This window comes from Lissotriton vulgaris, chromosome 7, assembly GCF_964263255.1.
Source record: "Lissotriton vulgaris chromosome 7, aLisVul1.2, whole genome shotgun sequence".
In the NCBI taxonomy this organism is placed as follows: Eukaryota; Metazoa; Chordata; class Amphibia; order Caudata; family Salamandridae; genus Lissotriton; species Lissotriton vulgaris.
In genome coordinates this window covers 470465261-470478257 of record NC_141695.1, presented here as the reverse complement: position 1 = coordinate 470478257, position 12997 = coordinate 470465261, and the positions used below count along the sequence as shown (strand labels likewise).

The 12997-nt window shown below is 41.8% G+C and overlaps 1 protein-coding gene across 2 annotated transcripts in view; it reads right to left on the bottom strand.

Annotated features, from left to right (window-relative positions):
• Positions 1-4267: 4267 nt before the first annotated feature.
• Positions 4268-12997, bottom strand: part of LOC147701892 (E3 ubiquitin-protein ligase TRIM39-like) — a 227115-nt gene continuing 218385 nt past the window's right edge. For both annotated transcript variants that reach the window (XM_086930520.1, XM_086930521.1), the window contains 2 exons: positions 9777-9829; positions 4268-5481 (listed from right to left, as the gene is read on the bottom strand). In XM_086930520.1, the coding sequence (XP_086786646.1) occupies positions 4976-5481; positions 9777-9829 (559 nt within the window). In that variant the 3' untranslated portion in view covers positions 4268-4975. The remainder of the gene's footprint in view (positions 5482-9776; positions 9830-12997) is intronic.

Here is a 12997-nt window from a genome sequence, read left to right as displayed (position 1 = left end):
TCTATGTGTAGATAATATGAATAATAATAATGACAACTGCAACAACCATAGGTGTCCGGGAGGGGAGGGAGGGCGCATGTGAATCTACAGCTCTACATGCCAAGAACAGATGTTTATAGGGCAAGTAACAATCCGTTTGAGGCATGTGTGCTGTAGATACACATGCTTTGTACAGACTGTATAGTAGTACCCTCCGAAAGCGGTGGCTAGCCAGTGGGTGTTGAAGCTGTTTGAAAAAGTGTTCTTAGGAGTGCCTGTCCTACATTAGCGTGTTGTTGTGCTAATAAATCCACACAATAGTGTTTAGTATATGTGTGGGGTGGTGTAGACCATGTAGCTGCTTTTAAACTGTCAGCTATAGGAATGTTATCTAAAAAGGCCATGGATGCTCCAATTTTACAAGTAGAATGTGCTCTAGGAGGTACAGACAAAATTATTTTGACTTTGATATAAGTTGTTTGAATGAATTTAACAATCCATCTAGATACCAGATTTAGAGATAGGTGTCCCTTTATGAGGGGAAAGCAAAAGCAACACACATTTGTGTAGTTTTGCTTAAGTGTTTCATGTGGGAGCTCTCAAAACGAGGGTGAGATGTTTGCCTGAGCTTCCGAGCTAGAAATGGAAGAAGAGGTAGAGGTGGAAAAGCATAAGCAAATATCCATGACCTGTTGTGCATTTCCTATATATTCCTATACAGAATCTGCACGTTCAAAAAACATAAACTGTGGGTTTGGAGGCAGACTGTTCCGAGCTCCAGCACCGAAAATGTTAGCCTATTTGCATTAGGTAGCTCACAGTGCCACTAGAATCTCCTCCTATAGGAGAGAGAATAGTTTCTGGCAACTTTAGGACATGACCACCCTGATCCCCCATAGGATCATGGAAACAATGTACTCTTTTTTGCTCAGTCACTCGTGCTCATTTATTCTGTCTCAGAGAGTTTACACAGAAGAAACAGTCTTGTGTGTTTACAATAAGTATTTATTGCACAGTTGTTCTTCTAGTGTAAAAGAGATTTATAGGATTAGCAGTACAGTGAATATAAAAGGATGGTACAGTTCTACCATTTTGCAATAGTCATGAACACGTACATGGATATAAAATGCATGATAAAAGAAAGTGCGAACTGTCTAGATGTAGCTAAGTGTACCTAGCATGTGAGTAGGTGTGAAGCCAAGATTCCTTCTAGGTTTTAGTCTAACACCATTACCTGAAGTGAGAGAGTGTGGGACCCTGTCCTGGTCTTGAGGTGGACACCCCGCAAGGGATGTGTTAGACCACTGTCAGCTGGAGCGCCTGCATGCAGGAGCCTCAGTGTCTCTGGTCAGTGTGTAGGCCTGGAAGTCTCAGTTCCCTCCTGCTAACACTGGCAAGATGTGCTGTATTTATACAGAAAGTATATAGGGCTCCTTTGTCCCTTGTTTCTTGTATTAGCCATTTCTGGATTTGAGGATGACATATGGGATGAAACTTGTACGTAGATATTATGCAGGTGGTGGAGCCCCTGCCGGGTTTCCAAGACCCTGATAAATATTAATTCAAACTATGTGAGTCTATTGAAGAAGCTATAGACTGCCATTGTTCGGGGAAAACCCTCCTTCTGCGCCCAGGACTAGAACTAGGTAAAGGTTCAATCCTGAAAGTCTTGTTACTGTATAGTGTAGGGGAGGTAATGTAGGTGAAGGTGTATGATATTACCCAGGTCTATATTAGGGTACCTATATGGAACATAACACCCACTCCTCTTCCAAATAGTCAACATAATAAAATGCTAGCTAACTACTTTTTCACTAGGTAGCAGCGCATAAAACTATCAATGAGACACGTAAAGACATATTTCTTAAAAATCTTTTGTTTTAAACAGTTTAAGAGAGGATAAAAATTGTGAAATTCTGTATTGAAATTGTCACTTAAAAGTCCTAGTTGAGTTTGTTTATATATGTGTCGAACCACTACAAGCGTTAGACGACCATGCTTTTCTAGCTTGAGTGTCAATTTTAGGAAATGCTCCAATTTAAGTTGAGCTTTGAAACCAAAAGGAAAAGGCTAATTCATCCTCAGCACACGATGAACCAATTAGAGATTACGTTTCCTGGCTGGGAGACTCAACATCGTCGTTGCTCGCTGCCTCAGAGGACGGTCCTTGTAGGACCTCGCAGAGTACGTCGATGGAGCACAGATGATACTCAGAACTGCCAATAACTAGTGCTGATATCACCCAGGCCTATATTAGGGTACCTATATGGAACATAACAGACCAGTTTATTCATAGGGAATTGCCTTTGGATCGGAGGGTGTGCAAACCTGGAGGCGAAGTTTGGACATTTTGAGTTCTGAGCTGTTGCAAAGAGATCTATTTGTGGAAATCCCTATTTTTGGAAGTATGGGGGGAGGACTTGGGGGTAGAGTTCCCATTCGTGGATGTGTTGACGCATCCCGGTGTGGAGGTCGGCAAATTTGATGTCCGTCCGGATTATGACAACTTTCTCTATGAGGTGAAGTAGAAACGCATTTAGTGCTAAGTGAACAGCTAGAAGCTCTAGGCAGTTGATATGGAGACTCCTGTGTTTGGTATCCCATAGACCCTGAACTGTTAGATGGTATAGATGTGCACCCCACCATGTAAGGGATGAGTCCGTTGTGAGCACGATCTGTGGAACAGGGATGATAAAAGGACGCCCTTTTGATAAGTGTTGTGTGTTGCAACACTGCAGAGAGTGATGGGTGCAGCTGTCTACCAACACTAGATCTTTTAGTTGACCCTGTTAATGATTCCTTTGACGTGCTCGGCATTCTTGTGGAGGACGCATATTTAATCTTGGTGTATGATGATTGGGAGGAATTGTTATCAAGTCACTGCTTGTTGGGAGATGGAGAGGTACGTGTTGAAGCGGGTTTTGTGGGCAAAGAGGATTTGGTACACACAGCACCTTGACCGGGAGGAACATAAGACCCCAGTTCTATCCCCAGCTCATAGCTAGAGTTGGAGTCTTGAACAGAGAAGGCCTCTTCTTCTTGCACTGCGGATGCTTTGATCTCTTCTTGTTCGATATCTTCTCCGAAGATATCAGGGGTGTATTCGAAATATTTTCGCTGCTTTTCTTTCCGTCAAGCCAGGTCGTCGTGGAGTGACTTTTTCAAGTGACAGGTGTCACGGTCTTCTTCCTCGTGCTCCGGAGACAAGCACAGGTTACAGACTTTGTGAAGGTCGGTGAACAGGTATTTGGAGTGGCACTGAGGGCAAAATTGGAACGGAGTCTGTTTCATCTGCAGATTATTCTACAGTGTTTGTTGGAGTAAATGCAAAATAATACGGAAAAGGCCCAACACTGCAGTTGGAGTTTTCTTGATCCATCTAGGAGATTTATTCGATTTTCGACACGTGGTGGATGGGAAATCCGTTTGAAACAATACTGATGTGGGTACAGTGGGCTGTGATCCGAAAGGATCCGGACAGTCTAGAATCGGAGCACAGCAAGCCAAGTCCGAAACTGATGGGAGAAAGAAAACAACCTAACAATGCTGTTAATGCCCATGCTCACTATCACTGAAAGGAGAAGTCACCCTACCTTGTGACTGGAAAAGACTTGATAACATCCAGCTTCAACACTAGATGGCAGGAGTATGCAAAGCACACATGCCTCAAACAAAGATTTCAGGTGAAACCAATACGCCCCAGAGCAGGAGAAACACAAGCATAGGGAGAAAATCCCTGGAATAGGCACAGAGAAGTGAAATAGTTAAGAAAGCCATCCAGTCATTAGTAAGTGGCTGGCCCAAAGCCCACTCTATGCACTGTCGAGAAAAGGTCATCAACAGATGGAGAAAGCTTTCTTTGAGCAAAACCAATAAGTGTGCCAACTTCCCTGGGAATAAATTCCAAAACTATTCACAAATATACAAATGACAATATGTACTGTCTGATAAACACGTGACTCTTCTATTCGGCTATATATTATATTTTTAGTTTGGCGAACATACAAAGGAATTTTGCCTACAAATGAGAGATTGTGAATCTTACCTATTGTTGTAAACATACACAACTTGATTCAGTTATTTTTCTTCACTAATCATTTACAAAGTAAAATATCCCCTTAACAAATGTTAACCTGCCTCTGGTTTGCATCTTTCATTTTTTACGGTAGGCTATCAATGTAGTGGTGCAATGTGTATTGGGCGCACCAACGGAGCTTACATTTGAGTGCCCTAAAAATGGCTATTTATGATTATGGATTTGCAGAAAAAGTTATCGCAAGACATTCCATAGTGTGAACCGGTTACTTTTAATTGGTACTAAATCCAGACACTGCTTTGCAAAAATTCTTTCACTAAAATTTAAAATAATGTGAATGCTAATTTGCATACATTAGCACTGTATTGAAACAAGCACATAAACAACATCAGACTTTGGTAACTACATTCCTTCCCGTGTCTTACAGAAAATTCTAATACAGACGCAAAGTAGACTAACGAGTCTGGACTACAAAACATGCAGATTAAAATGAATGTGTTGTTCTTATTATAATCATGCCATTTATTCTGCACCAGTCCTGGTGACACACTCAGGAACCACTAAAGAAAGTGGTGCTGTATGCTGGTTCTTCCTTATAGCAGGAATTGTTCTGAGTTCACAGAGATTCAACAAGTAAACAAATCATTTGCTTCTGTTATCCTTCTTTCTTACAACAGAGAGACAACTCTTGATAAGACCTCGCTGGCAATTCAGAGAAAACAGATCTGTCGCGCTTTCTACATTCCCGGGGCATGCTTATGAATACATTTTAAGGAATGAGGGGAGCAAGAAAATAATTGAGGATGCTATTTTATGTTCTAAGATTAGTGATATGCGATTGTTTTGGAAAGGATTATACAATTTTCTCTCCAATGTTAGAGTTCCCTGATCAAATTCCCTGAATTGTGCATCTGCTCTTAAAATCTTCCGAAAGACATGACCGGTGTAGAGGTTTCATCTCTACACAAGACACAGCTTGACTTTGGAAGCAACCCAGAAGAATGGGTATATTTTTCCAGTAAAGGCGTGTCTGAAAGTGTAGAGATGTTCCAAGGTGTCAGCATTGTAAAGAGAGAGCTGCCTCCCTTCATAATCCAGATACACTCCCAGTTTACTGACGGTTTCCTTGGGAGAAAGAATGGTCAATGGAGAGATGAGGGCTTTGTACTCATTTTTCCACCCCCATATTGCCCAGATTCCATCTGCAGGCAATATGTTACTTCCTCCTTTCCTCTTGACAGACTCTCTGGCCGCACCCACGTACCATCCACCTTCACCCCTCACTTCCACCTCCCAGTAAGATCTCCCGGTAGTGAAACCCTCAGTCCCCAGCACACAGGGGAAGAAGTCAAATCTCCTGGGGTCTTCTGGTGGGAGAGTTGTCTTCTCGCCATATTCCACACACCTTTGTGCTTCAGATATAATGAGACGAGGATGTGCTGTCACTGGATCCAGATTAACACCAACTGAAGAAAAAACAGATAAAGTGTAAACTAAATGAAGCCAAAACACTGAATATAGCATGTGAGTCCCATAAGTGAGTGGAATGTACATTTAACTAGGATCTCCTTTACATAGTGTTTCAATCAGACTCATAGTAAACATCTTTTAATTGTTATTCTATTATGCAAGTGTACATTACATAGCAAGTGCATTTGTAAAGCGCACAGTCCCCCTGGTGCCCCTTAGTGCTACATAATATATTAATCAACTCAACTCTTTCACAATTGCAACAAGGAAAGTCAATAGCAGCAGCTGGCTATCTTAATGCCATAGAAAATAATATTTTATACTTTCAGAATAGCGTCATGTGGCATGACAAAACACTATTTGACTGAGTGTTGCTGCCATCTGGACTGTACAAAAAAATGATTTTATACTTTGAAGCTGGCCACCAAGTTGCATCACACAATGTGTTGGTCATCTTGAAAGTACAAAGAATAACATTCTTATGCTTTCCAAACGGCCACTAAGTGCGTCACGCCATGTAGTATCACATAAGGAGGCAATACTCTTGAAAGAATAGAAAATAAACCTTTAAGATGGCCTGTCGCCGCCACTGACTTTGTCAATGCTGGTGCAGTTTTAAAAGCACCCTGCACTGGCAAAGTCAATAGCGGTGGGAGAGACGTGGGGGGAGGTTGAGCGAAGAGATCTCCTTGGGTTCAGAGGTGAAAGGTGGGAGGTGGATTCTCTAGGCTCTTCGAGTGAGGAAGGCAGTGATCCATCTGAGCGTGTTCCCATGAATGCCGATATGGTGGAATACGGTGTTGACGGCTGCCGAGAGATCAAAAAGTATCAAAGCGTCTGTTTCACCACGGTCGAGGAGGGTACGGAAGTCATCAGTGGCTGCGATCACGGCCGTTTTGGTGCTGCATTTGCAATGAAAGCGGAACTAGGAGGTGTTGAGTAGCTGGTTCTGCTCAGGTGTGTCATGAGTTGATTGTTGATGATCTTTTTCAGCCCTTCGCTGGGAATGTGAGAAGCGATATTGGCCAGTAGTTTTGTTTGTTGGGGCCGGTGGAGGGTTTGATAATAGTGGTCTGACTTTGGTGTGTTTTCAGGCATCGGGAAATGTTGCAGCAGTGATAGAGGTGTTCAGTAGGGTAGTGAGTTCCTAGCTGATCCTTTGGTTTCCAAGGTTGAAGATGTGGTGCGGACATGGGTCCTTGTGAGCGAGTTGATGGATTTCATGGTGGAGGTGGAGGTGATGACCTGGGTGGAGAGATTTTCCAGGTGGTCAGTGAATAGTTCATGTCAGTTATGGTGGTGGTGTATCTGTTGAGGAAGTTCGTAGGTGTAGGTTGGGGTTTTAAGTTTCTGTATATGGTTGCGATCTTGTCGTGGAAGAAATGGGCAAGGTTATTTCACAGCTCCTGTGAGTGTTTGACGTTGTTTTCGCAGACAGCTGGGTTAGAGAATTATTTAACATTGTTGAATGGTTCCTTGATGTTGTTGGCTCTGGTTTCGTTGTGTGCGGCGAGGGCGATCTTCGTTGCCCTCAGCAGGTGGTGGTAGAGGTTGAGGGAGGTCTTGAAGGTTGCCCTTTTGGAGGTGTCCTTGCTGGTGCGCAAACTTCTCTCAAGCTGTCTGCTGGCTCGTTTTGCTGTTCTGAGTTCTTGGGTGTACCAGCAGGCCTTTTTCGGAGGATTTTCTCTGGATGTTGCTCTGGACAGGGCGATGCGGTCTGCGCAATTAGTGATCCAGGTGTTGAAGTTCTTCACTCCCTGTTCTATGTTGGTGGTGGTAGCTGGTTAGGAGATGGTCTCTGAGATTTTCTTCCACCTCTGGTGGGGGCATTGGTCGTCTTAGGGGTGGCAGAGTGGGGGCTGGAGATGCTTACGTGGATGATGGAGTGATCGATCCATGTGAGTTCAGTGACATGGCTGTATTTGACACGGTTGCTGGAAGTGAAAGTTGGGTCCAGATTGCGTTTTGTGGTGTGTGTGGGGTCATGGAGGATCTGGGTCTATCCAAGGTTGCTCATACTGTCAAGGAGGCGTGCAGTGTGTTTGTCGTTAGGGTCATTGATGTGGAAATATAGGTTGCCAAGGAAGATGTAGTCCTTGGAGTCTAAGGATAAGGACGCAATGAAGTTTGCGATGGTGTTGCAGAAGCTGGAGGGCGGTCCTAGGGCTTGGTATGAAAAGGTGCCTCCGATTGTTGCCTTTTCGCCCGTGCGGAACTTGAAGTTGAGATGTTCCATGGGGGTGGTGGTGTTGTCAGTGGTGGTGGTACACTGTAGGGTCTCTTTGTCTATGAGGGTTGTTCCCACTCCTGGCTTGTTGGTGTGCCTACTTTGAAGGTCCCTTCCCGCAACTAATTATTTAAATGCTAGTATGCACGAGGAACGAGAAGTCAGAAAAGAAGAAGTCCTCTCTTTGTCTGATATCTCCAAGACAGTGGGTCTGGAGCTGCTTGGCAACTTAAGAATGTCAAAGTGGTCGACACCGAGCTCACTGTGAATGTTTAGATTTGATTGTTTCTTACTCTGGGAAAGATCATGCAATGTACCTTTTTAGAAATAATTTCATGTTTAATTCTGTGGCTCAGACCCTTGTTAGACAAATGTATTAACGCTGATTTTTATATATGTGCTAATGCTGTCTTTTATAGCAATGGTTTTAAGTAACTGCGCTAAATTAATAAAAACCTCAAACCCTTGTTAGTAAGTCTTGCCCTTGTCCACCTTCACAGGAGGATGTCCCTTTTCTCTCTTGAGACCCAAATGCTACTTATATTTCTGCTCATACAGATCCTTTCTAACGCAACACATTTCTCCTTATCTTGGTTTGAAACGTCATCTACTTGTGATGCTATATTTGTCTGACACCTGCAGTTTCTAAATTCCCTGATAAGCTTTCACACTTAGCTTAGTATTAGAGAGTTTTCCTTCTAGGGAACGGACTTCATCTACCTTCACATGAGCCATCTTTTAATAACTTGTTCTCGCATTTGCCAGTTTGACTTGCCTTGATTGTATTCATATATGTTGTATTCAAGTGATTATCTACTGTTGATTAAACTGATTTGATTTTAATTTGGTAGTTGTTAATGAGCCTTCATGGTTTACAAAAGTACTCCTCTCGGTCATTACTGTGGAGCAAAATCTGCTTCACTGTCCTTGAAATGTTCCTGAATTGATGACGTTAGGCTCAGTTCGAGAGAAATATCCATCCAAGCGGACATAGTGGCGTTTCGGGTTTGTGCCAAGTTAGCGCGGTGCAAACACCATCCTAATCTCTTACACTATCAAAGTGCTTTCGAGAGAAAGCTGCAACCTGTACCTATATGGCACATGCCAGGAAGAACACTTGTAATAAAAATCGGAAAGGGAGGGCCGAGGAGCAACAGAGAAACAGGGGAGAGATGGTGAGCAAGTCCAAGCTGTGGCGTAGCAGTAAGCAATCGGGAGCTGGGGGAGCAACGGTGGAGCTGAGGGGGAGGAGCAAAAAGCTGTGCGGGTCAGTGAAGGGTGGGGAAAGCAACATACCAGCTGAGGGTTGTAAGAGTAATGTAGAGAGCACAGGTGCGGTTATGTGAGAAAGGGAAATAGTACACAGCATCAAGAAAAAAAAAACCACATGGACCCCCATGGAGTGCTCAAAGAGAAAAAAAAGGTAGCGCCAGGAATGCATGCAGTGGAAACATACAAATCCTTCAGTCAGGAAGATGGTTAAGAATCTATGCTTCAGGCGAAGGACATACAAAAGAAGAGGAACGAAATCTATTGAATAAGAAGCAAGCAAAAAGCTTGGCAAAAAAGGCAACCAATGATAAAGAATGGGCTGACCCAAAGTCCACTCTCAGTATTGGTATTGTACACAATGCATCCTTAAACTGGCAAGGGCAAAATAGGCCAGCGGGCATAGGAGGCCACATGGTGCAAAAATACTGAAGGCAAGCAAAGCAGGATTTGGTCTATGACGAGCAGTCAAAGGGGGGGGGGGGGACGGGTGTGGTTGCTCACTCTTGTAGGGGATGAACATTTGGTTGCATATTGCATGCGTTCACAATGTTATCAGCTGCAAAATACAAGTATGAACAGCTGTGAGAAACAGTTTTAGAACTGTTTGAAGATTAAATAGTGCTCCATTACTTGGAAAGTGAAAAGGGCAAAGCTGAATACTTCGTTTGGTAAATGTATAAATCTGTATCTCAGTGGCATTGATTCAAACAATGTCGTCAATTATTTATGACATTAATATTCATAACATCACTGTTATACACACATAGAACATGGATGAGAAAGATACTACACCTTTGAAATATTTCATTTTTTCTTCCAGTTTTTGGAACTTCACATTGGCGCATCTAGTAAAACAAGAGTAAGGTTACAATATGCATGCACATGTAGCACAACACATTATCCGGATAAATTTGATTTGCTGTAAACACCTCAGTCAAATGTATTGGTAACAGCACTAGCATCTGCTCACATTGTTCAATGAGGAAAAACTCAGAAAAATGTACCTGCCCCCTTTTGCCTTTTGAAAAGTTGAAATATTCACCAACATGCAGTAAATAATGGCTAGAAATTCCGTGTAAAGTGCATAATCTGAGTAAAACAGCTCTGAAAAATTGTGAACATCACAGTTCCATTTTTTTGTGCCACGTTTCATATCTGTTAATCAAAAGCTGTTTAATAGAGTACAATTAATAATTGTTCTAGGTGTCACTTAAAAATAATCTAATTCAGCTGTTTAAATAGATAACTGTGTATACCTGTAACAATGTTTGTGTGGTTGGACTCTTGCCTCAATATACATCTTCTGAGATGTCAGAGATCGACATTCCAACTTAATGTTCTATGCAAGCCCTAATCAAGCACTTATGTTGAATTGATTTACAGTGTGTTCTGCTCTGGCCGAAAATAATTTAGTACCAGCACTATTTGCAAAGCTCAATTCTTCTTACAAATTACATATCATACTATTATGTAAGTACTTTGTACACCATATGTTTGGTTTCTATTGACAACCTTGATATAAATATTCTGCTGACAAACCATCTGGTTCCATTTACCTTGGTACTGGTATACTTTTATTTTTATTACCAGCAGCCTGATTAATTCTTCTCATCAAAAAGCGTCATTCCTGGGAACCAACAGACACGTCCTATGCAGTTAGTCAGGAAGAAGAGAGACTTAAGAGAAGGGATGTGCTTAAACAAGCTTTCATCATCATGTAGGTTGAAGAAAGCACAGAAATGGGGGGAGGGCAGGGTCTTTACAAGCATGGCGTTATAGGTCTAAATCCCCCTTTTCATGAGAGAGGCTGCTGACTAATGTCAGTTTCAAGGCTGGGATTGACACTAGCAGAAAGATTCCTGCTGATAAAGGGGAAACGTTGTGAGCTAGGAGGGTGCTTTTGTATATATCACAAACAAGTGAAAGAGCTACCTCAAATCAACTCTAAAATGAAATTTCTTTTGACTCCAATGTGTTCAAATGTATTAATAAATATTAAGAGATTGTTGGGAGTGAAACAGTGAAATTTGGTGACAACAAATTAAAAAGTGGGTACGCCTAAGGTACAGATTTGTGGATACCTAGATTAAGTGGATGTAGCATTAACTCAAAGAGTGCCTCGGGTGAAGAGATTTGTTGCTTCATGAATTAGCCCTGGGAAAGCGACAGTAGTCGCAAAACACATGTTGGTTGTACTGTTTTTAGAAGACTGTGCGTCTATTAATACAGTCCTGAGTTGTTTCATAAATGTAATAGGACTGTCAATATACTGGTTTTTGTGTAATGCATATTCATTCTCCTAGTCCTAAAATTAATTTGGTTTGGCAAGAGGATATATTGTGAATTAATAATGGAAACACACATTTGATATTAATAAACTTGGACACGTTGGACTGAAATTAATTATATTTTGGATAGTAGTTAGGGTGCCTCCTGCCCATATTTGTGATATTTATCTTTTGGTGGTAGTGGATAACTACCACGATGAGGTGCACTTAAGGGTGGGCAGATTAGCTCCTTTAATTGCCCTACCTGTTTCGGTATATAGTGCAATATGTGTGATACAGAAAATTAATATGTATTTAGAACCTGCTGTAAATTCAGTTGAGTAAATAGATAGAAAATAAAAGGAGTTAGAACAGAGATGAAAGATGACGCTGACAATGTCTTACACAAACACAAGACTTTCTAACAGAAGACACCATGCATACGGTTTCACAATTAAACATATATTGAATCACACACTGAAAACATATTATTAGGTAACTAGTCAGAAAAGGAGTGTTTTTGTATAGATTATGGATGGTTTCAATTGAAAGACACTTCAACAGCAAAATCCACCTCAATTTACCATGATGCATCGATTGTCAGAAATCCGACTGCACCACAGTCGCAAATGAGGATCGAATAACAAACTCTGCACCTGGGTTGCCAAAACTGGAACACACAGAAAAAAATGCCGGCCCCATCTTGGAAGAGTCAGGTATGAAAGTGAAGCCCAGAAAAGAATAAATGACGGATATCATGGTATTTTCAGCAATAGACAAGGAATACTCAAATGAAAGTTCTCCCAGAGAATAGTCAGACTGTAGAAAAAAACAGAACATTATCAGGTTTGATCCCCTGAAGTTTGCTCTCTCATTAACTGTTTACATTTTATATCAGGAGAGATAAACTTAAAAGCTTGTAACTGACCAGTACTGAGTTGAGGAAGGCATTACTTCAGATGATGTTGTAATCCAATCTCTATATTTCCAATTCCTTTCTACCCTCCCCCTGCCTAGCGTGTCCATTTTGTGTACCTATGCCGGTGGACTGTGGGGTTCATGTTTGTAGAGTCAGAGTTATCTATTCAACATCTGAAGGCAAGAAACAGAAAATTGCGAATGGTTGGACTTTTACTTGATTATGCATTTAGATAGCAGGTTGGGCTATGTGTTAAGGAGGTGAAAAACAATGTTGGTATGAAAGACGTGAAGGAAAATGCTACTTACCAGAATGCATCTATTCTTGGCATGTAGAGCAGTAGATCTGCATACTTTTGCATAGATCGCCATCTGGTGTTGGGCTCGGATGTTTGCACTTTGTTATTGTCGAAGTCTTTGTATTCTCGAGATAGGTGACTCCTTCTTTGGTTAGAAGTGCGCATGGGCATCGACTCCATCCCCAGATTGTTTTCTCCATATATGGCGATAATGGAGTTAGTTAGAAATAGAAAGATGTTCATGTGTAAATTATCTAAGTAAGATAGTACTGCAACACATATAGGTGTCCAGGGAGGTGGGTGGGCATATGCGGACCTACAGCTCTACATGCCGAGAACAGTTGCATACTGGTAAGTACCATTTTCCATTTGAAGCATATGAGCTGTAGATCGCATACTTTTACATGGACTATACAGCAGTTACCCAGTTATCGGTGGCTACCTGTATGTGTTGCAGTAGTTTGAAAAAGTGTTCTTAGTACAGCCTGGCCCATACTAGCTTGTTATTTTGCCTGCAGATCTACACAGT